The sequence below is a fragment of the Phoca vitulina genome, unplaced genomic scaffold (assembly GCF_004348235.1).
Source record: "Phoca vitulina isolate PV1807 unplaced genomic scaffold, GSC_HSeal_1.0 scaffold97, whole genome shotgun sequence".
NCBI classification, from domain to species: domain Eukaryota; kingdom Metazoa; phylum Chordata; class Mammalia; order Carnivora; family Phocidae; genus Phoca; species Phoca vitulina.
The window spans coordinates 2027341-2051835 of record NW_022589800.1 but is presented as its reverse complement, the minus strand read 5'-3'; the positions used below and the strand labels follow the sequence as shown (position 1 = coordinate 2051835).

At 42.0% G+C, this 24495-nt stretch overlaps 1 protein-coding gene across 1 annotated transcript in view; it reads right to left on the bottom strand.

Moving 5' to 3' along the window:
• SPTA1 (spectrin alpha, erythrocytic 1) overlaps positions 1-24190 on the bottom strand; it is a 69621-nt gene extending 45431 nt beyond the window's left edge. The window contains exons 1-18 of the mRNA XM_032397201.1: positions 24134-24190; positions 22747-22986; positions 21592-21717; positions 19781-19921; positions 18911-19057; positions 16891-17024; positions 16194-16338; positions 14538-14692; positions 13443-13578; positions 13235-13336; positions 11611-11748; positions 10865-10975; positions 9000-9077; positions 8698-8853; positions 6257-6461; positions 4678-4859; positions 3036-3279; positions 1675-1797 (exon numbers count right to left, since the gene is read on the bottom strand). Coding sequence (XP_032253092.1) covers positions 1675-1797; positions 3036-3279; positions 4678-4859; positions 6257-6461; positions 8698-8853; positions 9000-9077; positions 10865-10975; positions 11611-11748; positions 13235-13336; positions 13443-13578; positions 14538-14692; positions 16194-16338; positions 16891-17024; positions 18911-19057; positions 19781-19921; positions 21592-21717; positions 22747-22983 — 2560 coding nt within the window. The 5' untranslated portion in view covers positions 22984-22986; positions 24134-24190. The remainder of the gene's footprint in view (positions 1-1674; positions 1798-3035; positions 3280-4677; positions 4860-6256; positions 6462-8697; positions 8854-8999; positions 9078-10864; positions 10976-11610; positions 11749-13234; positions 13337-13442; positions 13579-14537; positions 14693-16193; positions 16339-16890; positions 17025-18910; positions 19058-19780; positions 19922-21591; positions 21718-22746; positions 22987-24133) is intronic.
• Positions 24191-24495: the final 305 nt, after the last annotated feature.

The following is a 24495-nucleotide window of genomic DNA, read 5'->3' as shown; positions in this document are numbered from 1 at the left end:
GCAAAAGAAACAGTCAACAAAACCAAAAGACAACTGACAGAATGGGAGAAGATATTTGCAAATGACATATCAGATAAAGGGCTAGTATCCAAAATCTATAAAGAACTTATCAAACTCAACACCCAAAGAACAAATGATCCAATCAAGAAATGGGCAGAAGACATGAACAGACATTTTTCCAAAGAAGACATCCAAATGGCCAACAGACACATGAAAAAGTGCTCAACGTCACTCGGCATCAGGGAAATCCAAATCAAAACCTCAATGAGCTACCACCTCACACCAGTCAGAATGGCTAAAATTAACAAGTCAGGAAATGACAGATGTTGGTGGGGATGCGGAGAAAGGGGAACCCTCCTACACTTTTGGTGGGAATGCAAGCTGGTGCAGCCACTCTGGAAAACCGTACGGAGGTTCCTCAAAAAATTGAAAATAGAGCTACCATATGATCCAGCAATTGCACTACTGGGTATTTACCCCAAAGATACAAATGTAGGGATCCAAAGGGGTACGCGCACCCCAATGTTTATAGCAGCAATGTCCACATTAGCCAAACTGTGGAAAGAGCCAAGACGTCCATCGACAGATGAATGGATAAAGAAGAGGTGGTGTATATATACAATGGAATATTATGCAGCCATCAAAAGGAATGAAATCTTGCCATTTGCAATGACGTGGATGGAACTGGAGGGTATTGTGCTGAGCAAAATCAGTCAATCAGAGAAAGACATGAATCATATGATTTCACTGATACGAGGAATTCTTAATCTCAGGAAACAACCTGAGCATTGCTGGAATGGTGGGGGGTGGGAGGGTTGGTGTGGCTGGATGATAGACATTGGGGAGGGTATGTGCTATGGTGAGCACCGTGAATTGTGTAAGACTGTTGAATCACAGACCTGTACCTCTGAAACAAATTAAAAAAAAATCTTAAAAAAAAGAAGATGATAGTAGGAAGGGTAAAATGAAGGGGGGGAAATTGGAGGGGGAGACGAACCCTGAGAGACTATGGACACTGAGAAACAAACTGAGGGTTCTAGAGGGGAGGGGGGTGGGGGGATTGGTTAGCCTGGTGATGGGTATTAAAGAGGGCACGTACTGCATGGAGCACTGGGTGTTATACGCAAACAATGAATCATGGAACACTACATCAAAAACTAAAGATGTAATGTATGGTGATTAACATAACATAATAAAATTTAAAAAAAAGAAATGGTGTTATTAACTATCAAGAATATAATTGCTTTAAATGTAAATGATCAAAATAAATAAATGTAAATGATCTAAGGCAAGTCTTCACAGATCTGGAAATTCCCATGCGGGAAAAGGACCTGATTTGTTTTCTGGGGCTTTATAACTTCAATTCTAAATTCTAAAACTTGTACGGAAGAGCATATTGATTATTAGCATAAAAATATTTTATTTAATAATTTTGCCTTAACTGAAGAATACAAATGACTGGTTTATGAGGTAGGGAGGTTCCTGTTATTGGAATATATAAGCAATATTTTATCATCATTGTATCTGTCAGAAATGACCAAGGGGAATTTCTGCATTGAAAGGGAACATGAATCGGATATCTTTAAATTCCCATGAAGCCCTAAAATTGAACAAACTTCTTCCCTTAAGTTTAACATAGTGATGACTGACCAATTCAACCTGAACCATACATACCTTCCTCTACCATTTTGTTTCCCTTCTCCGTTATCGCTTGGATGTGTGGCTCATGACTGGCAATGTTATCCTGGATGACTTGGTGTCTGTTCAGAAGCTTCTTGGAGACAATCAGGTCCTTGCCTACAGAGAAAAATAATTTCAAGGCTGGTATTGTTCTAGTGTATGGAATAAGAAGAGGCTACTCTACTTTTTATAACTCTTGGACCTACAAGTTTTTCCCTTTGAGGCTGTAATCCCTGAGTGGGCTTCCTGAAATTTATACCATTTGTCTGAATTAACTCTGCTTGGGGATGTTCTTCCCTTTTTCTCTTTGTATTGAAAAAATTCAATTCATTATTTTACAAAAGATAATAAATATGTCACTGTATAAGTAGAAAGGCAAGTAACTCTTCAACTAGAACTTTCAATATCATGCAACCAATTTTGTTTCAGCATATTATAGTGTAAAAAGCAGAATCTTCCACTTACTGCTTCCTATGCATATCAGAAAGTTATTAAATCCTCTAACTTGGTATTTTTTCACCATGAAAATGGTGTGTTATATGTTTTAAAGTTTTCTTTGTAAAGATTAGAAATAACTTATAAAAAATGCCTCCCTTGCTGTTAACATTAACAAGCACCAACTAAATGCTATTCATTGTTAATTTCCTTCACCTTCGAAGCCCCCCATTTCTAGATGTCAACTCCCTATCTCCCATCCATGTGTTCCCCCCTTCCCTTCAAAATTCCCTTCCCTATGACTTTCCAGAAGCTCTCCATGCCTGTCCACACTTCAAAAGTCTTTTCTCTTCTAGAAGTTTTCCTAGACTTGACCCTCCACTGTCACCATCATCAGCTCCTCATAGATGTCCCCAGTATGTGGGTATGAAGTTTGCATTCCACATGTATCCTAACACTAGCAATAATGGACAGCTCCCAAAGGAAAGGAAGGTATGTACTTTCTCTGCTGTCCCACCCCTTTTCTCCTTGTAGCAACTCAGATCTTCACAGAAGGGAGGCACTGACACTATGGACAAAATTATTTAGGACCTCAAGCACCAACCATGATGGCTCAGCCAAGGGCCTTGGCGGTAACTTAAGTTAGAGCAAATAACAAAAGGCTGAGCCCTCCACCTCTTCCCAGAGGCCTTCAATTCATGGCACTATTCATTGTTTGCTTTAAGAGGTAAACTCTTCAGTATGAGTTTTAACAAAATCTTCTATGGAAGATGGGAAAATGGTTCCTGAGTGTGAAGGGGAAGAGCTGAGAGCCAACTGTATCCCCCATGACCACGTCCCAGGTTGTCCCAGATCTCTCTGACAGTCAGTACACCCTGGTCTTCTCCTATGGAGAAGCCCGCTCATGCTCAGGGTCTAACCAAGGTAGGTGGAAGCCACTGAGGGCTCAGTCTCTTGGATCCAGGCTTCCTCATCCTCTGTATCCCTGCAGATCTGATGCAGGTGGAGAAAGTCAATGAGCTTCTTTTTCCGGGTGCTCAGTGGTTCCTTCAGAGCTTCAAACCGGGACACCAGGGACTCCTGCCTTGCTTTTATGTCCCCAGCATCAGGATGGTCTATTTTTTCAAAATATGCTGCCAGGTCTGTGAGGGTGTCCACCTGATCCTGAGGGAGAGATAGAACAGATGTCAGGAAATGCCATCATTTAGTAGAAAGGAGTGGGGGTTCAGCATGGGGAGGCTTCAGGGAGAATCAGCTCCCCCCAGTACTGTGTTACGACTTCTAATCACATCCGTGAGACAGAGTGGCAGGGGATGCTGAATTGAGGACCACGTCATCACCCAAGAGCTATTTATAGGAAAGTACTTCCTAAGGCTCATTTCAGAAAGACAGAATATATATAGAGTGTGCCAAGGAAATCAGGGAAACCACATATACAGAGTCTTAACTGCCGGGAGTGTTAATAAACTGTAGTTAATTGTCAGAGAGTGTTAATAAACCGTGGCCCGGAGGAAAACAGAGGGAGCCTTTCTGTCTGCTTCCTCTCCCACACTCCTCCCTTGCAAATGAGCTGCAGGTGTAACTAACACAGAAACTTCCCAGGCTGAAGTTTGTGGCATCCCAGGAACCATGCCCAGGAGATAAAATGAGGTGTTTCCAAAAGGAATCTCACTGTTTTGTTACCTTGTTTCCACCTCCACCAAGCCATCCCCAGAGCTATCTAAGAGACTGGGTTCATTTCCTGTTTTCTGTTTCCCGTAGATTATTCTGTCTTTCCCATTTAATCCAAGGAGCAGACATGATAAAAGTGTATTTTAACAGGACAGATCAGTAGGACTTTCTAGGGAACAACAGAGTCATTTTTAAGTATAAGCTAGGACCCTGTGGATGCAAAAGTGAGTCAGTTAGAAGTGGGTTCTCTACTGGGTTCTCCAGAAAATCACCCAATGTCCACACTCTAACTTACTGGATAAATTCAAGTGACAATCTGGTGGGATGTCAGGGGAATAACCCTGACACTCAGAGCCTACACATCCACATCCTAGTCCTCGTCCTGTTGCCAATTTTCTCTGTGACCTCGTGGAAGTCACTTCACAGCTATAGGCTTCAATATTCTTAAATAAAAAATAAAGCAGTAGGATTAAAGATATTTTCAAGCTTTGACTCACAGAATGCCAGAACAGGAGGAGGCAATGTTGTCCAGACCTTGTGGTACAGATGAGCATAGAGAGATATGAGAAGGTGAAAAGATGCACCAAAGGTCCCATACGCAGCGGGTGATGAGTGATGAGTGATGAGCTCATCATGAGTGATGAGCTGAATACGAAGCCCAATGTAGGGGAGCCCACAAAGCCACCCCATCCATGGGGTTCTGACAACCGCACCCAGGACAATGGCTATACCAGACAGAGTATTAGGAAGGATCAGCTGACCAACTAAAATTTTGGAATTTTTGCCTTTGGTTTCTTGCTCTCTTTCTCTTTCAATAGTTACTTATTATGAGGGTGCTCAGGGCATGTACGGGCGCTCTGGTCTACCATCGCCAGAGAACTGGCAACCGACCTGATGAGTGCCCACAGCAGACTCCAGGAAGCCGTGTTTCCTGAGTAGGTTCTGTACATCGGCCAGGCCTTTCCCGTAGTCCTCAGAGGCCACCTGCTGCTCCACATCCCCCAGCCAGCGCTCCAAGTCTTCTGCAGTGTTCTTGAATTGCAGCTCCTGGTTAGCTTCATACAACTGGTTCCCTGGAATAAGGCATTAGGGATGCGGCAGATACCATGACTCTTTCTTACTGCATGGTAATATACCTTCCATCAAATTTAAGGAGAAATATAATATTTTGATATCCTAATGAGAATGAAATATCCATCTCACATGTGATTATACAAAAAAAAAATCACCTTAAATTTGTGGAATTTGGATGGTATTTGTTTTTAAATATAGTAGCTTTCATTCTCAAAACAAAGATAAACAATCAGTTTATTCCCTGCTGAGGAGGTACAGTCCTGTTGTATTAGATCCTAACCATCTTGGGTATTTTCATATGTCATGTGCTACTCTCTATTGAGACCTCCTTTTCAAAGGGATTCAAACCCAAACTCTGCATTTCCCAAGAGAAGTATAAAATTGGGACTTGTTTCCTTTTGAAATTTTGAACTGTCTTTTTATAAATGTCTTTCTCAGAGTTTTGCCAGCCCTTTCTGGTATCTTTCCTTCATCACGAGCCATGCCTTACAATTCTCTCTTCCAGAAAATGCCTTGGTTATCCACACCATTCTCAGCTAAATTCTTTATTCTCTGACCTTACAACAAGTATTTGCATTATTTCTGCAAAGCAATTGTTATATCTCCTGATGGTGGGGAATAGCAGTAACATCTTACTGTTACTGTAAAGTCGGATTTTTTTTTCCTAAACCCAAAATTGGGATGATATCTAAAAGAATCAGCATGGTATATCTCTTTTATAACCAGAGCAGGTGTCTATAGATGGAGTCTGTGTCTCACAAGGAGAATATTGACAGGAAAACCTCATTATTTGTGTTAATTACCACAACTGACTGATTTTCTAGAGAGGTGAGGTTAAATGTAAGTAGAAATTATTCAAGCAGACATGTGGGAATTTTTTTTTAAGGGCTTACAGCAGGGCCTGAACACTTACAGATAGGTGAAAAAAGGCAAGTCATCAAGTCCCATTTATAAGAATAAAATATTGTAGGAACAGCACGTGTGGTGCTGACAATCTTTTAATGTCTACTTTAATAACCTGGGTCATAATATCTTGTCTCATCTATAGAACCCAAGTAGGTAAAACCTAATTTAAGGACACCAGTTTCAGGTACATAGCCAATACCGGATTCATGGCTCTGGAATATTTATTCAGGAGAAAGAAAAAAAAAGTGGGAGCAAAGTGAAGAAAACAGAAGTAATTTCACTTAAACCTACATGCACGAAGAAAACATAAAGTTGTATGTATATAATGTGGTAAACTTAGGTTGAGTTATAAAAACTCTGTTCAATACAGGAAGAAATGAGTGGCACCCCTTCTCATGGCAGTCACCAGGCAAATTCAAGGTGGTAGAGATTAAAATGGTAGGTTTCAGAACTTAGGAGGTAGCCTTTCACCGAAACCTCTGCTTCTCACCTTTCTGCTCTGTAGCCGCCAACAACTCCTTCCAGAGGCTGACAACCTCACCCACACGATCAGCCACCTTGTCCGAGGCATAGTGATCAGCCTCAATCATCTCCTGGCCAGTTTTCTCTAGTGTATTGAGCAGGCGTTGATAATCTTCCAATTCATTTTTAAACTCTTCCTGCTTTTGAACCCGGCTCTTCAAGTTCTGTATATCCTAGGTCCAAAAAATAAAGGAAACTTATCTGAAGAATGGGGAGCAGAAATTTTGAGGAGAGGGGTTACTTCTCACTATAAATACAACTGCATTAAGGAGAGGAAACAGGGGAACTGTCCTAGTCTAAGTACTGAAGCATAGAATGTGAGCAAACTCATGTGGCCAATCCCTCCTTCTAGCCACACCGCACACATGGCTAATTGATTCATGCATGTAATTCTAAAGAGCCTAGATATCTCCTGAAGATCATTTTGAATATGGTGCCCCATGCAAGAATTAACAATCAATCAGACATTATCAGCAATAGCCAAACTATGGAGAGAGCCCAAATGTCCATCGACTGATGAATGGATAAAGATGTGGCATATATATTATATATATATAAATATATAAATATATAAATATATTATATATAACATATATAAATATATATTTATGATGGGATATTACTCAGCCATCAAAAAGAATGAAATCGTGCCATTTGCAATGACATGGATTGATCCAGAATGTATTATGCTAAGAGAAATAAGTCAGTCAGAGAAAGACAAATACCATATGATCTCACTCATATGTAGAATTTAAGAAACAAAACAGATGGACATAAAAGAAGGGGGGAAAAAAAGAGGGAGGCAAACCATAAGAGACCCTTAATGATAGAGAACAAACTGAGGGATGATGGAGGGAGGTGGACGGGGGATGGGCTAGATGGGTGATGGGTATTAAAGAGTGCACTTGTTGTGATGAGCACTGGGTGTTGTATGTAAGTGATGAATCACTGCATTCTACTCCTGAAACCAGTTTTACCATATACGTTAACTAACTAGAATTTAAATAAAAATGAAATAAAAAAAGAAAGGAAAAGAAAATCAGAGAGCTATCATGAAAGATGATAAATTTTTCCCATTTCCTTCCTGATGCATGATTTCCTCATCTGGAGAAGATCTGTACACCTTCTGTACCCTGGAACCACACCTCCTCCCAAGAACACAAACATATTTCCAAGTTTCACAAAATGAAAGGTACAGATAAGATGCTCATAGTTCTATAAATATATAGGAACAAAAGGATCAAGGTATACATTTAAGACTAAATGATGTTTAAAAAAGTAAATATTGTGAATAAGTATTGGCCTAGAAATTAAGAGACTAATTCTAGCCTCGACTGTAAATGTGAAATTGTATGAGCATATATAGGTGGGTATAATACATACCCTAACTCACATAACACTTGTGAGTGAAAAATGCATGTGTTACACAACCCCAAGGTAGAGAAATCTATGGTTTAGAGAGAAGTCAAGAATTTCAATGAATCATGGATCACTACATCAAAAACTAATGATGCATTGTATGGTGACTAACATATTATTATTTTATAATAAAATAAAATTTAAAAAAAAATTTCCCAAAGTCACATAAATAAGACAGAACTACGAGACTTCAAGCCCAGGTTCACCTTCTCCAGAATTCATGCCTCAAATGCTTCTGTTAAACTCCCTTCTAAATAAATGGATAACTTTGGGCAAGTCACTTTATAATTCAAATGCTTGGTTTCCTCATCAATAAAAAATAAGGGGTTGTTCCCTTCTGGCTACAAAACTGTGTAATTCTGCATTATGCCGTACCTTGAGGTTACCTTTAGGTTCCTAGTAGCTTTTAGTAAATGTGAACGTACACCGGGATCAGACACAATATTTTCCTATTATAAGGGTGCAGAGGGGAGCAGCAGAGTTGGTGGAGGGACAAGAAGCAGCTAAATAAGTAGCAGTCCCTCCCTTCCCCCATTCCATTATGGAAGTTGTGCTGGAAGGGGCGCCTGGGTGGATCAGTCAATGAAGAGTCTGCCTTTCATTTAGGTCATGATCCCCGGATCCTAGGATGGAGCCCCCTAGTCGGCCTCCCTGCTCAGTGGGGAGTCTGCTTCTCCCTCTCCCGCTGCACCCCCATTTTCTCTCTCTCTCTTTCAAATAAAAAGTAAAATCTCAGAAAAAAAAAAAAAAAAAGAAAGAAAAGAAAAGAAGTTGTGCCGGAGAAAAGAAGTGAGAGGCAGTGGGACACAGGAAATCCAGAAACCAGATTCTTGGCTTTTAACAAAGCATTTGCCTTGAGGGACTCATGACCCTTCTGTGCAGAGGGTAGAGGCTTGCCTGCTGAACACTAGCGTCTTTTCAGCTCTAAGACTCTAGTCCCATGAAATTAAGTCCTGATGAGTATGCCCAAGGTCTGAAAACCCTGCTTACCTTGTAATCTTCATCATCTGCCAACTTTTTCTTCTTGTTGATCCAATTCTTTAGGTCATCTGAGTCCTCATACAGTTTCTGCAGAAGCCATGAATCCTCCAGGAGTTTGCGCCGAGTGGCAGCCCTCTTCCGTAGGGCATCCCGCCGGGCCAAGAGCTGCAAAAACCAAGATGAAACTCATGGTCAGCAAAGCCAAATATGGACACATGAGATTCGCTGTCCAGCTTGGTCCCTGAGCCCCAACACCTCCCCAGACCCCAGGGCACGGGCAGGCAGATACACGTCTGGGACCTCCAACATACGCTATCCCGAAGAGCAGCAATGTTCTCGGAGTCATAATGATCACTGTCAATCAGCTTCTTTGCATTATTGTCTACGGTCTGAAAAACAAAAACAATAAAAACCGGAGGGGTTTCTCTCAGTGGCTCCTGAGTAAGTGGCCACTGTTTGGCTAGCTGTTTAAAGAGGAAGCGTAGCAATGTGGGAAGAGAACAACTTTCAGGATCAGAGATCTGGGACCTAGTTCTGATTTCTATTACAAATTCTGTTTCAAAATGTATATTTGACAAGTTAATTACCCTCTTTTATGCCATAATATTTTTAATATCTAGGTTATAGTAAATGAATTTTGATGTCACTTGAAAGTGGATATTTGATCTATTCTTAATTTTTTTAAGATTATATTTATTTATTTATTAGAGAGAGTGAGAGTAAGCATGTGCTCATGTGGGGGGAGGGGGAGAGGGGGAGGGAGAGGGAGAGAATCCCAAGCAAACTCCATGCTGAGTGCAGAGCCCTACTCCGGGCTTGATCTCTTGACCAGGAGATCATGACCTGAGCTGAAACCAAGAGTCAAAAGCTTAACCAACTGAGGCACCCAGGCACCTTATTCTTAAATTTTCAAGAGGAAGCATTGTGGATATAGTTATGTCCAGTGGCCAGCCTCTCTTTCTCTCTCTCTCTCTCACTTTCTCTCTCTCGTTCTCCCTCCCTCCCTTTCTTGCCCTATTATATATAGATAGATATATATATTTATATCTACATCTATCTCTCTAGCCTCATAAGAAGAAGGGTCAGAAATTTTTACTCATTTTCATTCATGAACTCAGATTTTTAGAACTCAGGATAGATTAAGTGGTGGAGAATGGGAAAATAATCTAAAATATATGATAGCATTTTATAAACAATAACTTATTTTATACTGTTAGCTTTTACCAATGAAAATCAATAGAGCAAGCATAGGGATGGATAAGGGACCATATTAATCTCCATATTAACTTGGAATTCTATTCCAAGGACTTGGAATTCTATTGTTACAGTTGTTGCTGCTGCCGGTGGTAGTATGTGTGAGTTAAAACCCAGCACCAGCCTAGGGGACAGCCAGAGATATACAGTACATTGGACCAATAAAATCCTTCCACACTTGGGGCGCCTGGGTGGCTCAGTCGTTAAGCGTCTGCCTTCGGCTCAGGTCATGATCCCAGGGTCCTGGGATCGAGCCCCGCATCGGGCTCCCTGCTCTGCGGGAAGCCTGCTTCTCTCTCTCCCACTCCCCCTGCTTGTGTTCCCTCTCTTGCTGTGTCTCTCTCTGTCAAATAAATAAATAAAATCTTAAAAAAAAAAAAAAATCCTTCCACACTTGTCTGAACCCAGCTTATACATTGACCAGTTTCTGGGACATTGTAGTGTAAGGTTCACAGGAAAACTGTGGTTGCATTAGATGAAAAACATAAAGCTGAAGATATACAGGAAAAGAACAGATGTTGTTTGGACATCTAGATTTTACTAGAGAAAACTAAATGGAGACATTACTGGAGAGGAAAAAAACCAAAAAAGTAAATAACACATTTCAAACTTCCAAGTAATGATTCTGTATCAGATACGGATCCAATAATATTTATTTACACTGCAGAAAAAATAAGACAATCATGCACTTTATTGGAAAATGTAAATGGCTAAAAATCTTTAAAAACTTTCTAAGTATGCTTTGTGGAATAAGAAATGTGATGATAAAAATGGGTATGATTACTTTTCTGGATGTTTTCTCTTTTGAAAAGAACCCTCATGTTATGTCTGAGAGTGACCAGTGGTTCTCTCTAAGGACGGGTGTCGTATGAGGTGACACACACACACGGAGCCAGTGCCCACACCAGAGCCCACAGCTCACTGTGATCTTCTCTTCCTGGGCGGTGAAGGCCTCCTCAAAGTCATCATGCTTCTGAAGAAGGGCTTCCACGCTGCGCAGGGAGTTCCCCAAGTCCTCGTTCTCCAGGAAGTCCTGTGGAAGACAGAGACACACCTCAGCTCTTCCTTGTCAGTGAGAAATACTGCTTTTGGAACATCTCTGAGACAAGGACTAAGGATAGAGAGGAGACAGTGGGAGAGCAAGGAGGGATTAGCATATGGTGGGATGGTGCGTAGGGACCAACCTCGAAGAGCAGAAACTTCAGACTCCTCCCCAATCCTCTCACACAACTTTATCACTTTTGTCGCTGGTTCTGTCCACATAGAATCATCCTGGCCAATCCAGGCTCCATTCTGACCTCCCAATGCTGCCTCAAGAGGACCACTCACCTCCTCTGGGAAATCTCTGGTTAACCTTGCCCGACTTGTCACAACTTTCTATTCCTGACCCCCTTAGCAATGTGATTGATATTCATCTGGCCTTATGTTCAGTGGAGGTTAATTCTTCTCTGCTGTATATTTGTGTATATTCTTCTAGGCATCTGTTCATGAGGGAATTGTAAGAGCCTCAGAAAAGGCCAATCTCATCTTCTCCTTGTAGATCACCCTCCACTTCCTAAGACAATCTCTAGCCCACAGAAGTAGTTGTAAGGGTACCAGTGGTAGTCATGCGATAAATGAGGGGTGGGAGAAATGGCTTCTGGACACTTGCTGAGCCCCTCCTGTTACCTCTTGTCTGCTCATCCAGCTGTCCACTTGCTCACTGTCACGATAGAAGAGGTGCAAGTACAAGCACTGTAGGTACTGAAGCTGCTGCTGGTCCCACAGCCCCAGCAGGGCCGCCCAGTCATTGGCAAGTATTGTCATCTTTGGAAAGGAAGAGACAATGTGAGCATCTAATAAATGCAAGGCCTTCGGAAGGATGCACAAATGAACAAGAAGTGGCTTTCTCTGATGACTTCAAGGTCTGAGTGAGTAACATCTATCATATTATTATGAGATAAAGTGGGGCTAAATATGTATCAAAATTTCACACACTGTAGTAGAAAATGGGATAAATGCATCGCAGAGATACAACGACACACTTAATATGTATAAATGAAGAAGAGAAGATGAATTCTGATTGGAAGACACAGAGAGTAGAAGTGTGGAAAGCATCATACCAAACAGAGATTTAAAGGGTGGGGAGGGGGATCAGGATTCCAGGAGGACATACCATGAGCGCACAATTACTCCAAGTACTTGTTAGATTATACAAAGTGCTCCAGAGAAAAGTGCAGTGTCTAAAAAAGGTGGACGCTTGATGAAATTGACGTTTATAGAGCACTTAAGTGATCAGACTGAGAAGTTCGCATTCTCTTCTGAAAGCAAATAAGAACCACTAAGGAAAGGGAAGGGTAACATTCTCAAACCCGTAAGAGCCTTTGTTCCTGCTCACACATCTGCCCCAGAAATTCCAGCTAATTAGCACCACTGCTGTGTTAACGCCATCAAAAAGGCAGCACAGATTCTCAGAATCCCAGAAATATAGGTATGTGGGCAAAGATTTAGGTTTCCTTGGGCAGGAAATTGTTAAAAATAAAAATCTTATTATATCTTTCCCATAGAGTTCTGGATGAATTCAAAATATGGCCATCTCAGCCTCATCCATCCACCATCTCTAGAAGCTATGCTTGGAATCTAATGAGATGCAAAAAAGCCTACAAATCTTATTTTAATGATCATCCCAAGGAGTTCCTGTGACTCTGTGACTGAAGTAAAACCTCTCAGGGGTGATGGGGTTGAGGTGAGTCCTTTTGATCCAGGAGATTAGGATGATGGGCAAACCTGATTGTTCAGTCAGTGGGATTCTGACGTTGAAAGCTTTCCTATTATTTAATGTAGATTTGAGAAACACCGATATGGGAAAATCAGTGTGATTTGAAGTTGTATAGGAGAGAACAAAGCCAGCCACGTGCCAGGCATCAAGGAATGCAAAGAGGAATAGGTGCAGTCCTCAAATAGGTGCAGTCCTCAATCTAGAGGTGAGCATGGAAGAGCGATAGAACAGAGCATGTATGATGAGGCACAATGGTATGGAGGTTTCGAATTAGGTAGAAGGCAGGTTGATGAAATCAGATAGGTTCAGGAAATAGAGGCTCAGGGGTGAGCAAGCACACATCACATCCTGAGAATTGCAGACGGCTCGACTTAGCTAAAGCAATATGTGAAGGAAGGTTGCAATATGTGAAAATTGGGTTAATATTAAGATGTCCATAGGACTTCTTGTCCTATTCAGAGATTATTATATTATTACGAGATTAAGTGGGGCTAAATATGTATCAAAATTTCACACATTGTTAAACTGGATTACCTTTTCCCGAACTTCATCAGAGGCTTCGTGACTAGCATCCAGCAGAGCCTGACCAGTCTCATCAGCAGATTGGAATCGCTCATCATAAGAGTCAATCTCGTGCTACGGCCACAAGGCAAAATGTCTTAAAATGCAGCAAGAAAACTTCTGGCACTCTTGGCCCCTCCCTCTTCCTCCCTCAGGGGGTGGGGGGGCTCTTCCTGTCTACCTTGTGTTGTCGATGCCGGTCCAGCAAGGCCTCCCCACTAGCCACATCTGTGGGCAGCTCATCAGCACTGATCAGAGCGGTCTTCTCCTTCATCCAGCCTGATAGCTCCTCATAGTCAGATAAGAACCTCTGGTACCTGCAGGGAAGGTAAGGTAAAGGACAGGAAGGAGAAACCAGGTGTAAGTGGACTTTGAGCCAAGAGTTAGGGTTGGGTTGAGGTAAGATGTGCAATGTTCTCCTCACCCTAATCCTACCCCTTCCATCCCCCTGATGGGTTTCCGGTTCCTTTAGTGGGTCAGGTTGGGCAGATTGTCCTTGACTCCAGGCTGCTGACTCTTGGGATGGATGTGTCATTGTGTGATGAGGCACCTGGGCAGTGCTTCTCCAACATCACAAGGTCACACCACCCCAAAGGGACTTGAAGTGGAGTAAAGTACTCCCAACGAGGCCAGTAAATAAGACATGGCATATAAATAACAGGGAGCACCTAGCAGGAAAGGGGACCAGAGTTAAGGTTAGGAGCCCTCGTGCGCCTAAGTCACCCCTAACTCTATTGCTAAAAACAAAACCACTAAAACAGTTACCTATTCAAATAATTAAATGCTCACCAGTTAATTTGGAATTGTAAAAGTAAGATAAACACTGCTTTCTGGTGTTTTAATGACTAACTATAATCATTAACTACTGAAATGATACCCAGCTTTTTGGCAAGCTAACCCACATTCAGGAAATAATTCTAGATTTAATTTTACACCCTTCAGCTTGGAAATTTATTTCAGTTCCTAAGCTAGGGCCAGGGATTTTGATGTTTCTTCAATTGCTTTTCCAGGTCCTTGGGCCACTTGATAGCATTCTACAACTTTCTAAGTAGAGGAAGACCGATGGGGTGCGGTGCGGGGGGGAGGTAGCATGCTGGGTGTTATGTCAGCCCGAAGAGAACTTCCCTTAACAAATAAAGCTTTTTTTGCCTCTACCACCGACTAGGCAGGAGGGCTGAGTCCCTCATTATTTGATTCTTTTCACTCTTACTTTCTGCTTTTGATGTTATATCCAAACCCTGTAGAGATAGAGCAACAGAGAGGAAGGATTTCCCACCCACAAGAAGCCTCCAGCTTCGCATATCTGTTGGTAGCCAAGGCTCGAATGTGCTCCCAGTTGGAGACCAGATCCTCTTTCATCTGTTGGATCTGAGATGCCTCTGGAGGATGGGAAAGCTTCAGCTTGTCCGCTTTGGCACATAACTCCTTCACCTTTGGGATGAAAAAGAAATCTAGTGGGAAATCCAAGCACTCTGATTCATCCTGACAAAGTTTTATGGGAGAGATCTGACAAAACGACCATATTAATACTGATAACATACTTACTTTTGATAATTTTATATTAATATGCTAACATACTATATCAGCAATAATAATTTACTGACCACTTTTGTCTCTTATTGAGTGCTTACTGCTCAGCACTTCACATGCATTTACTTGTTTTATCATCTTTTTAAAATAATACTCAGAGGTAGAAACTATTCTTATTTCCTCCTTTATGTGAAAACTGAGAGGTAGAGTATTTTATTTGTTCAAAGTCATTTAGCTACTAAGTGTCAGAAGCAAGGTTTAGACCTCAGACTGTCCTTCACCATCCTCTATACTGTTTCCATAAATACTGTTGTGGGAATCAGAGAAATACTTTTGCCCAGGAGAATTCCTGCCAAGAATTCCAGCAATGCCAGACCATTCTGAGAACAATTCCTAAGGAGCAAGGCCACTGGGGTAAAAAATGTAGATATGGGTGACTTTGCACATGTTACCATTAGTGCTTTCATTATATTTAACTATAACCAGGTGTTGTCTAGGATTTAAAATTTCATTATCATTATGCATCAAATTATGGGATTTTATTATTCATTATTAGGTGAAAAAAATACAAAATACAAAAATGGAGCAAGAATGAAGGAAGTAGAATAATGGAATAGTTTTCAGAAACTGGCTCCAGGGACAAAGCTATGGTCAGGGAGCAGCACGTGGGGACCTTCAGTGGGCTGACTCCACTGTACACACTCTGGAGGAGTTTGTTGAGGTTATGGGTGATGTTGTAAGGGGAAGAAGCAAGGATGGGAGCCAGTCAGGAGTAGGGGCTTGCTCCAAGTTCAAACATGCCTATGTCTACTCCTCTAGGGATAGGGACTAGGGTCTTCCAGCTTTCAGAAGAGAACCCAAAAATGGATGTACTAACATGCTCTAGGTGTTTCTGAGTTTATTTGGAAGAAGAAGAAGAAGGAGAAGGAGGAGGAGGAGGAGAGGGAGAGGGAGAAGCAGAGGAAGGAGGAGGAGGAGGAGGAGGGTGAGAAGTAGAAGAAGAAGGAGAAATTTCTTCCCTTATCCACTGAGTGAAGAACAAAAAGAAATAGGATTCAGCTGGAACTGACAGAAGTGTAGTTTGACCAAAGGAAAGATTCTCTGACTGCAGGTACTGAATGAGATTAGGAAACTATTCTTGGAGTTATCCTTTTTGTTTTTAAATCATGAAGTACATTACAAAAAACACAAGAGTATATAAAACATGTATGTATGTTTAAATAAAAATAAAGGACATCCAATGTCCATGTATAAGTTATGAACTAGAATGATGAAGTATATTCAGGGATAAGGAATTTATCCTTTATCAAAATAGTGAATTTACTGTGTCCTCTGGAGCAAGGTACCCACCAAATGCCTCTTTCAGCCCAAGAGGCCAGCCAGGCTTCCAACAGTGGCTTACCTTGTCCTCCATGACTGCAAGGCTCCTCTCAAGGCCCTTGTGACTATGAAACAGGGCCTCAGAGCTAACAAGGTCTTTCCCATAGTCCTCAGAGGTGACCTGAGGCTCCTTCTCTTTGATCCACTGGATGGCTTCAGTCACATCCCTGCCAGACAGCCAGATGAGTCCCAACAAAGAAAATGGCAGGCATTCCAGGGCAAACAACGTACAGAGCAAAGACCACCCTGGTTCACTCAGCTAACAATTACCTTGAATTCCTACTCACTAGAAAAAGTAATGTAAAGAGGTCTCGCCTTTAATGGTTTCCATTGAGATGTAGAGGCCTGGGCATTATCTGGTCATTGGGCCTCTAGATATCCTTCCCATATCTGGGTCAGCTCTTGCTGTCTTTTTTCTTCCCACTCAACCTTCCACCCCCATCCAGTTCCTAATATGCATTCCTTGTCTCTACAACACTTCCATCACTAATTCACCTGTGCTAGTTTTATTGCTTTGGGCTCTAGTCATCACACACTTGGCTATGGGCTGAGTCACAGCTGCCTTAACTACACTCTCCCTTGCCTCCTGAAGTGCCAGCACATGATTTACTTTGGTTTGAGATACTGGCCACTAACTGCTAACAGTAGCCAGAGGCTAGCACAAGTACGAACATGGTGCTGTTGCAGAGTTTCCCATAATGTGTTGGCCAAAGTCATACCTTCTGAATCGCTGGAGGTCTGCAGCACTGGACAGTGTTGCCTGTCGTTGCAGAGCCAGATTGAGGAGACGCTTCCAGGCGGTGTTCACCTCATCCTGCTTCAGCCTGATCAAGGGCAACTCAGGATGGTTCTCCTGGAAGAGGAAACTGGGGCTTGAGTTAGGCAAAGGTGAGCCTATTCCAAAAATCATTGGACACTTCTCATTTCACACTGGTTCGTACTTTGCCAGGCATGGAGAATGACCATTTAGCCAGATACCAATCTTCACCGTAGCCCTGTGCCTTAGCTTTACCAAAATCTAGAAGCCAACCCACCAGATACCGTATCTGTCTTTTGCTCACAGCACTGGGGCAGACTGTTAACACAGATTGCCCAGCCATGATGTTATTTTCAGAATTCCACCTTGTTGATGCCTGCCAAGTCCCCTGAAAACCCAGGAAGAAAAAATTCCCTCTGCGAAATAGGACTTTACTTTCTAAAACTCTACTACTGTGGTTCTTAATTCCTTTGGGGTCCTGACACCTTTGAGAATCTAACAAGAGATGTTTCCCTCTTCCCAGAATTATACACACATGCACACACATTTAATTTTGCAGAAAATTTCATACATCATTGCAACCCATCTGAAGCACTGAGATTCATGAACACTAGATTAAGTTAATGGCATCAGCCTATTTTGACACTTGGCAATTTCGAGCAGTTCCTATGCATCCAAGTCTTTCTACTCCTTCTGTCCCTGTCTCTTGGAATTTCCATTCCCATTCTGAAGCCTCTCCAGACAGAATTTTCTACATTCTCTTTGTCGAATTTATGGCCCTTTTGTATTTGTAGCTGCGTGGGTTCCACTCCACAAGAGCAGAGGACACACTCTGTATTGGATTAATCCTTCCTATGGTAGATTAGATAAAATGGCCGTGTTATTTTGCCATGAAGCCCTCCTTGCAAGAAGGGAAGTCCATTTCCTCAGGCTTTGGATCTGGGTTGGCCTATGCCTGGCTTACCATAGAATGCGGCAGAAATGATATGAGCTCCTGCCCCTCGGCCTCAAGATGCCCTTCAGCTTTCTTATCTTTGGAACACTGACACATAAAAAAGCATGCTGTGCTGGAAAGTGAGAGCCAACACCCCAGACATGGGACCAAGGCCATTTTAGACCCTCCACTCCAATTAAGCCACCAAATAACTGCAGCCACTTAAGGTGGGATCAGGAGAATTGCCTAGCTGAGCAGCTGAATCACTGAATCCAGTAAAAATGACATGTTTGTTGTTTGAAGTTTGGGGATGGTGTATTAGATAGTACTGAAAAACCGAGAAACTTTCACAATGAGACAAAGGTGGCGGAGAGAGAGTTTACTTCCCCTAATCAAGTACCCATTCATCCCGAAGTCTCGGTTCCGTTAATAGAGAAGGGGTGTCCCGTACTAGAGCTGCAGTGATGATGAAACCAAAAGCACAACAGCCAACGGTCAGAATTTCTAATCCCCTTACGGCACAAAAAGTCAGACTGGCTCCCCATTTTTCCCACATATCCTAGTGAAATTGAAAATTTATTTAAACATCGTCTTAAGTGAATGACGGTAAAACTGCCTCCCTTCCCCCACTCACAAAAAAAATTATGTATAATGACATCATATACATTACGATAGCCCACCATTATTTTATATTCTTTGCTACTTTATTCTGGTTCTTCTTCATGAGGAAAGGGTGCAGCATAAACACGAGTGATGGGTGTTCTGTCCGGGAGTTACTAAGTTGTGGGTCTAGTTCCTCTGCACACATTCACGTGCACACCTACGTGCACACACATACACTGTCTCTCCTGCTCATACCTCTATTTCCATAGCCTGGCAAGAGATGACCCAGACAGGAGAGGAAACCGCCCCAGGCATGTTACCACAGGGACATGCATCCCTGTTTTCTCACAGTGTCCTATGTCCTTCATGTCCCACCTACTGATGGCTGGAAGGTTTTGAATACCAGAACCTTTGCCTTGCACTGAACCTTTGCTCCCCACCTCACCTCAGCACACTCATTGGCATACTGGTTTATTCCGTCCACTTTCTCCCGTCGAGCTTCCAGGTCTGTTTGGAACTCCTCAAACTTCTTATGCAGAACCTCCGTGCGCTCCCAGTCCTCACCCAGCTCCACTGACGTCACTATAGCCTCCTGCGAGCAAGGAAAGTCTGTTGAGTCACCAGCAAAGTTTCTGTAGTTCAAATGCCCAGAACCATTGCCCACACTCGCAGGAGAGCTCAGAAGGAGAGGCTGGTGGAGAGGAGAAGCCCTTCAGAAAAGAGCCGGAAGCAGGAATGTATTTCCTGAGGGGGTTCCCTGGTCCAGGGGCCATTGCTCTTTGGGGTAATCCTTCAGAAAGAACAGGAACATTGTTGGCCAAAGCTCCTGGAAGCACGCTTTTGTGTTCTGGAACATGAAAAATACATTCATCCTGATTCTACTCAATTCAACACACTGAGTATCTGCAAAAGCACCACGCTAAGTACTTACTTGGGTGTATCTTCAGTCAACCACAGGATTATTCTTCAAGTGTTTCAAAAAATAGAAACCCCCTTAGTTACAGGTACTGAGAGGCAGCCTTTAGGAAAAGACGGGGCAACACTCTCAGCCTGAACCCAGAGTAAGAGGAAAAATTTAGGAGGAGGAGCTAAGGGTCACGGAAGGTAGACGGGGACAAGCCTAGGGCACTTTTCCCCACACACAATGTCAGTGATCTCCAGGATACCCCTAAATCTTTGCCAAAATTGCTTCTTTCAAGGAACAAAGTCCAGGAACAGACATCCTGACTGCTTTCTGAGCAGCCTGCGTTAGATCGCTGGGGGGTGCCTGGGACAGGGATGGGAAGTCCCGCTTGTGTCCTGTGGGGTCCCGTACCTTGTCTCCGATCCACTCCAAGATGTCAGTGCACTCCTGCAGGTACTGCTGGAGCTTCAGGGCCCGCAGCAGCAGGGCGCCCCTCTCCTGGGTCAGTTCCACCAGCAGGTCCCATAGTTTGTGCAGCTCTTCCAGATGGGCCTTTGGGAGGAGACGCAAAACTGCTGAGGTACTCTACCTGCTGTGGAGCAGGTACAGACATGGAGGTGCGTGCAGAGAGGGGCCTGGATAAAAACTGCATTCTCCCGTGCAGTAATTGCTCAACAGATATTTAAAGGAGGAAATCGATATGCATGGGAGTAGCTGTTAAACCAAGCCACACGTGATCTGCCATAAGAGAAAAAAATGTAAAAATGCTTTGAGGTTTTAGAGGATGAAATGATTATAAACAATGAGACAGGATGGAAAGGACTCCTATAACAGTGCTTGGTTTGAATTGAAGCTTGAGGAACAGATAGGATTTTGACAGGTAGATGACAGGCAGAGGGTGTTCTAAGTACTGGCAAGTCATAGAAGAAATCTAGCATGAATTGTCTGCTGGAAAGAGTAAGAGCTACGATGTTGCTAATTTATAATGGAAATTAGTGGCACCAAAGCAATAAGAGAATTTTGAGACTATGTAATTGCAGGCTTTTATGCCAGGTTAGCTTAGAAGATCATGAATTACATAGCTTGTCAAATTGAAGGTACTCTCTATGTCATGTCCAAAAGAATCTTGTATTTTTCAACTACTCCATTGTTTACAGTAGCCCATAAACCACATTTCTCTCTGAATCCTCCAGTGCTGTGGTCTGATGGAGCACAGTGACTCTGATAGTTGTGACAATGTCTCAAATATTTCTCAACGATTTTAATTAATGTAGGGGATTGGTGGCAAAAAAAGCTGTGAACAATACAAAAATAATTTCTATTTTTTATCAATACATAAATTTTGAGATTTTTCTTGTTACAGACTCTTCTTTTCAATAAGGTTTTCTTCTGGTTAAAGTCTGTGTTCTCTGACCATATCTTGTTGACAGTAAAATGGACTAGAATTTGTATGCTAAATGTAGAAAGACCAGAACCAATTTTTAAATATGTCACAAAATTTGGTGTGACAATTTCAAAAATACTTCAACAGTAAAAACAAACAAACAAATCCACTCATTCAGAAAAGATCCTGAATTGACTCTATCAACACAAACATGTTGGAAAATTGTGTGAATTAAGTCAGGAAAGAGTTGATACATTAGTAATGGATTTCAAAGTGGTGGTGGTCTTCAGTCCTCGGTGTTCAGGGAAGATCTTCTGAAGACAAGGTATTTTAGGAGTTTTTCGAAATGGGAAGAAGAGTGGAGTTTGAGAACTTTAATATTAGTCACAGCGTGGGGGCTGTGAAGAGAAGGAGGTACCACAGACAAGGGAGAGATATTTCAAAGAAGATTCACATGGCAGAGCATCCCTTGTTTGAAGAGTCTAAAGAACAAGGACTTTGAGGTCAGAAGAAATCATTAGCAATGACATTTGGGAAAGCCAGTTCATCTGGGACACATGGAACTAGGTTGAAGAGGGCTTGATCGTAAGCCAAGTTATCCTGCGGTCGCCAGGGAGGAATGTGATGCTATCCCAGGATACGTTTTGTATCATAGCTCTCTTCTTCTTGCCCCAGGGGACATGAGGATGCCCACCACCTTTCCTGCCCAACCCCAGTGGAAGACAAGAAGCAGGAACCCCAGCTCCATCTAGCTTTATACCTGGCATAATCAATTAAAACTCTGCTAACATAATCAACAATTGGAAACATCTCTTACAGAGTCCTACCATACGTTTACCTTGGTGTCCTCATGGGCAAAATGCCCCTCAGCAAATCGGGTTTCCCTGATTTCTTCCAGTTCAGGAATGACCCTTGATTTTGCTTGTACTTCTGCTTCGAAGGATTCATGTTTCAGATACTTGCCCTGAAGTTTAGAAATCAGAAGTTATGAAGCCTATCACTAATGAAGCCTAGTGTCCTTGGACCATAAAGGGGTTTTTTGGTTCCTTTTCTTACTTTGGGGCAGAACTACTTGTTTCACAACCTAGATAAATTGATAACCCATGACCAGAGATGGAGAAGTCACATCCTAAAAGAAATGGCCACTTCAGCCCAGGCTCAAAGTCAGGGGCCACAGAGAAATGTTTTGTCCTGTCCCCATTGACTTTAGGGAGTTTCCAGTATATACCTTGTTATTTTTAAGTCTCAGTTGCCATTGGTGGGAATGAAAAGATGTCCCACATTTGTTCCTCTTCAGAAGAGAGGAGGAAGTGCTATGGCAAGTTGAAGACAATAAAGATGATCATTACAATAATGGCTTTTTTTTTTAATTGAGAGGTTTCTGCTTATCAGATAATACTCTTATTGTCATATATGTATCAATCCTTTTAATAGATAACACTTTGTTCTTGATCCAGGTGCTTCCTCTCCAAAGTCAATTACCCCTTTTAAGCAGGTAACCCTTTCTTCTGGTCATGACTCTGTCACATGCTGTAATAGAAGGAGGAGAGGAGCCTCCACCCAAGCCCTCCTCCTTACACCTGTCATGTGGACTGAGCAAGGGCACGATAGCCCCTTGGGAGAAACCCAGGAAAAATTCCACTGAACTACTATCCTGAGCAGAGTGAAAGCACTGACATTTCTTCACCTCAAAATATTAAAGCTGCCTGGTGTGTCATAACTTCTTGGAACTCTCAGTCACTGTTATGCCCATAGCTTAACTTCAGACTAAGAATACAGTCACAGAGTGAGTTTCCTCTGTACATAAGACATGGGCTTAAGAAGTTAAAGACACGGGCCATTTAGAGGCAGAATTATGGTCCCTAACAGGTAGTCTGCCCTTTCTATGACATTATGTCCTGGCATTTAACTAAATACGCACTTACATTACAAGAATGTTTCCCTCCCTGGAGATCTTAGAGTCTGTTCTGGGGAAGTCACAGGAACGGAGTACCTGTATGTTAGTTGGGTCTTCATAGCTCTTATCATCTGCGATCTTGAGTTTCTCCAAGATCCACTTCTCTAGGTCATCTGCATCTCGTCTGAAAACCTGGTAGTGATAGGAATCTTCAAGCTTCTGACCCCTCTCAGCAACCAGCTCCTTGAACCTCTTGTAGCGAGTCAACACCTCCTGACGCCTTTCCTGGATCTCCTCCGCTGTTTCCAGCACCTTCGGTCCACCGCTCTCCATAGCCTGAAAGTTAAAAATTTTCTATCTCTTGCTGGTTCTCAAATCTCTGTGATGTCCCTTTTCTATGTCCCAAGGCATTTACTCGTGTTGAACTTACATTCGTATGTCTTGAAGCCTGTAAAAGCCTGTTGTCACAAGGGCTCTAGGATATTTACATAACTTCAATCACATGTAGCCACCCTTTAGGCTAATAATTGTATATCATTCAGAACATTTTTCCAACTTTTCACATAAATGTGTGACTACATTTACTAAGTTCTATAAATAGAATTAATTTGGATGAATGATGGGAGACAAGTTTGAATTAGCAAAATCACCCATTTCAGAGGAATAAAAAAGAGATGTAATTTTATTTTCTTTTCAAAGGTTAAAAAAGTGTTGACATGCACTGATCATTCTGAATTTAATCTAATGAATAACTAAACATGGTTTGTAATAAACTTGATGAATGGCATACACAAACATTTGGAAATGTTTGTTTTTTTACATAAAATATAGCTCATATATTGTTTACCCTTTTTATTTGCTTTATTCAGAAACACTACAAACAAAAAGTTCAGCACATCCTTTATCCAATTGTTATAAATTTCAAATTATTAGCATCCCAATAATTGGCTTTTTCAATGTAAAACGTTATACTGTAAAACGACATAAGTGGAATCTGACCTATTTGGGGCAATATCCTCTGAAATCTCCATAGGGCTTACCTTCATTCATCTGGATATGGGCAGTTTCCCCCAGCTTACCTCAGCCAGAACACTGAATACCAAGTTCAAATTTTCATCTTCTTCCTCCCAAAATATAATTGCCACTTTGTGGATGGCCTTTATTAGTTTGGCTACAGAATGAAATCATTCTAAGGAGCCCAGATCTTGCTTGTGTATTATTTTGCCCCAAGTTACCTATTTGTTCTCTACATGAACCCATGTAAACAGGTCATTGCTAGGTTTTGATGCTGTGTAGGCACAAGCTCAAGGTCATTCTTTAAAGTGAAATATTACAAAAAGAGTTAAAATTAAGCTTCTCTAGTTCTTAAAAGCCAAGAAGCAATTCTTATAGATTCTATCAAATACAGTGCAGAAAGTTCAAAAGAGACAGCTTTCCTAATCATATCAGTGACAAATTGTACTACAAAGAATTCTGTACTCACAGTTTCCTTTGGAAAGTGCTTCACTTTTCGGAAAGGTCAAGAACCTGGCAAGATAAAATGTATCCAAAAGAGAGGAAGAAGACAAAGAGAGACAATTCTCATGAAATTGTCTAGTCTTCTTCAGATAAAGATGAAAGAAACATTACATATGTAGAAGAGTCAAAAAAGAGCCTTGGGGCTAGAATCCCGCCAGCTACAGTCCGCGTTATCTTCAGGAGACAGGTCCACACGTTATCTTCAGGAGACGACAGGTCCAGCCGAAGGAGCTGCTAACTTACACAGATGCTGGGTGATTCAGCAGTTCAGAGAGACCGTGGCTCCAAAAGTTTCTCAATAAGACTTCATAAAAGTCAGGTTTTTAA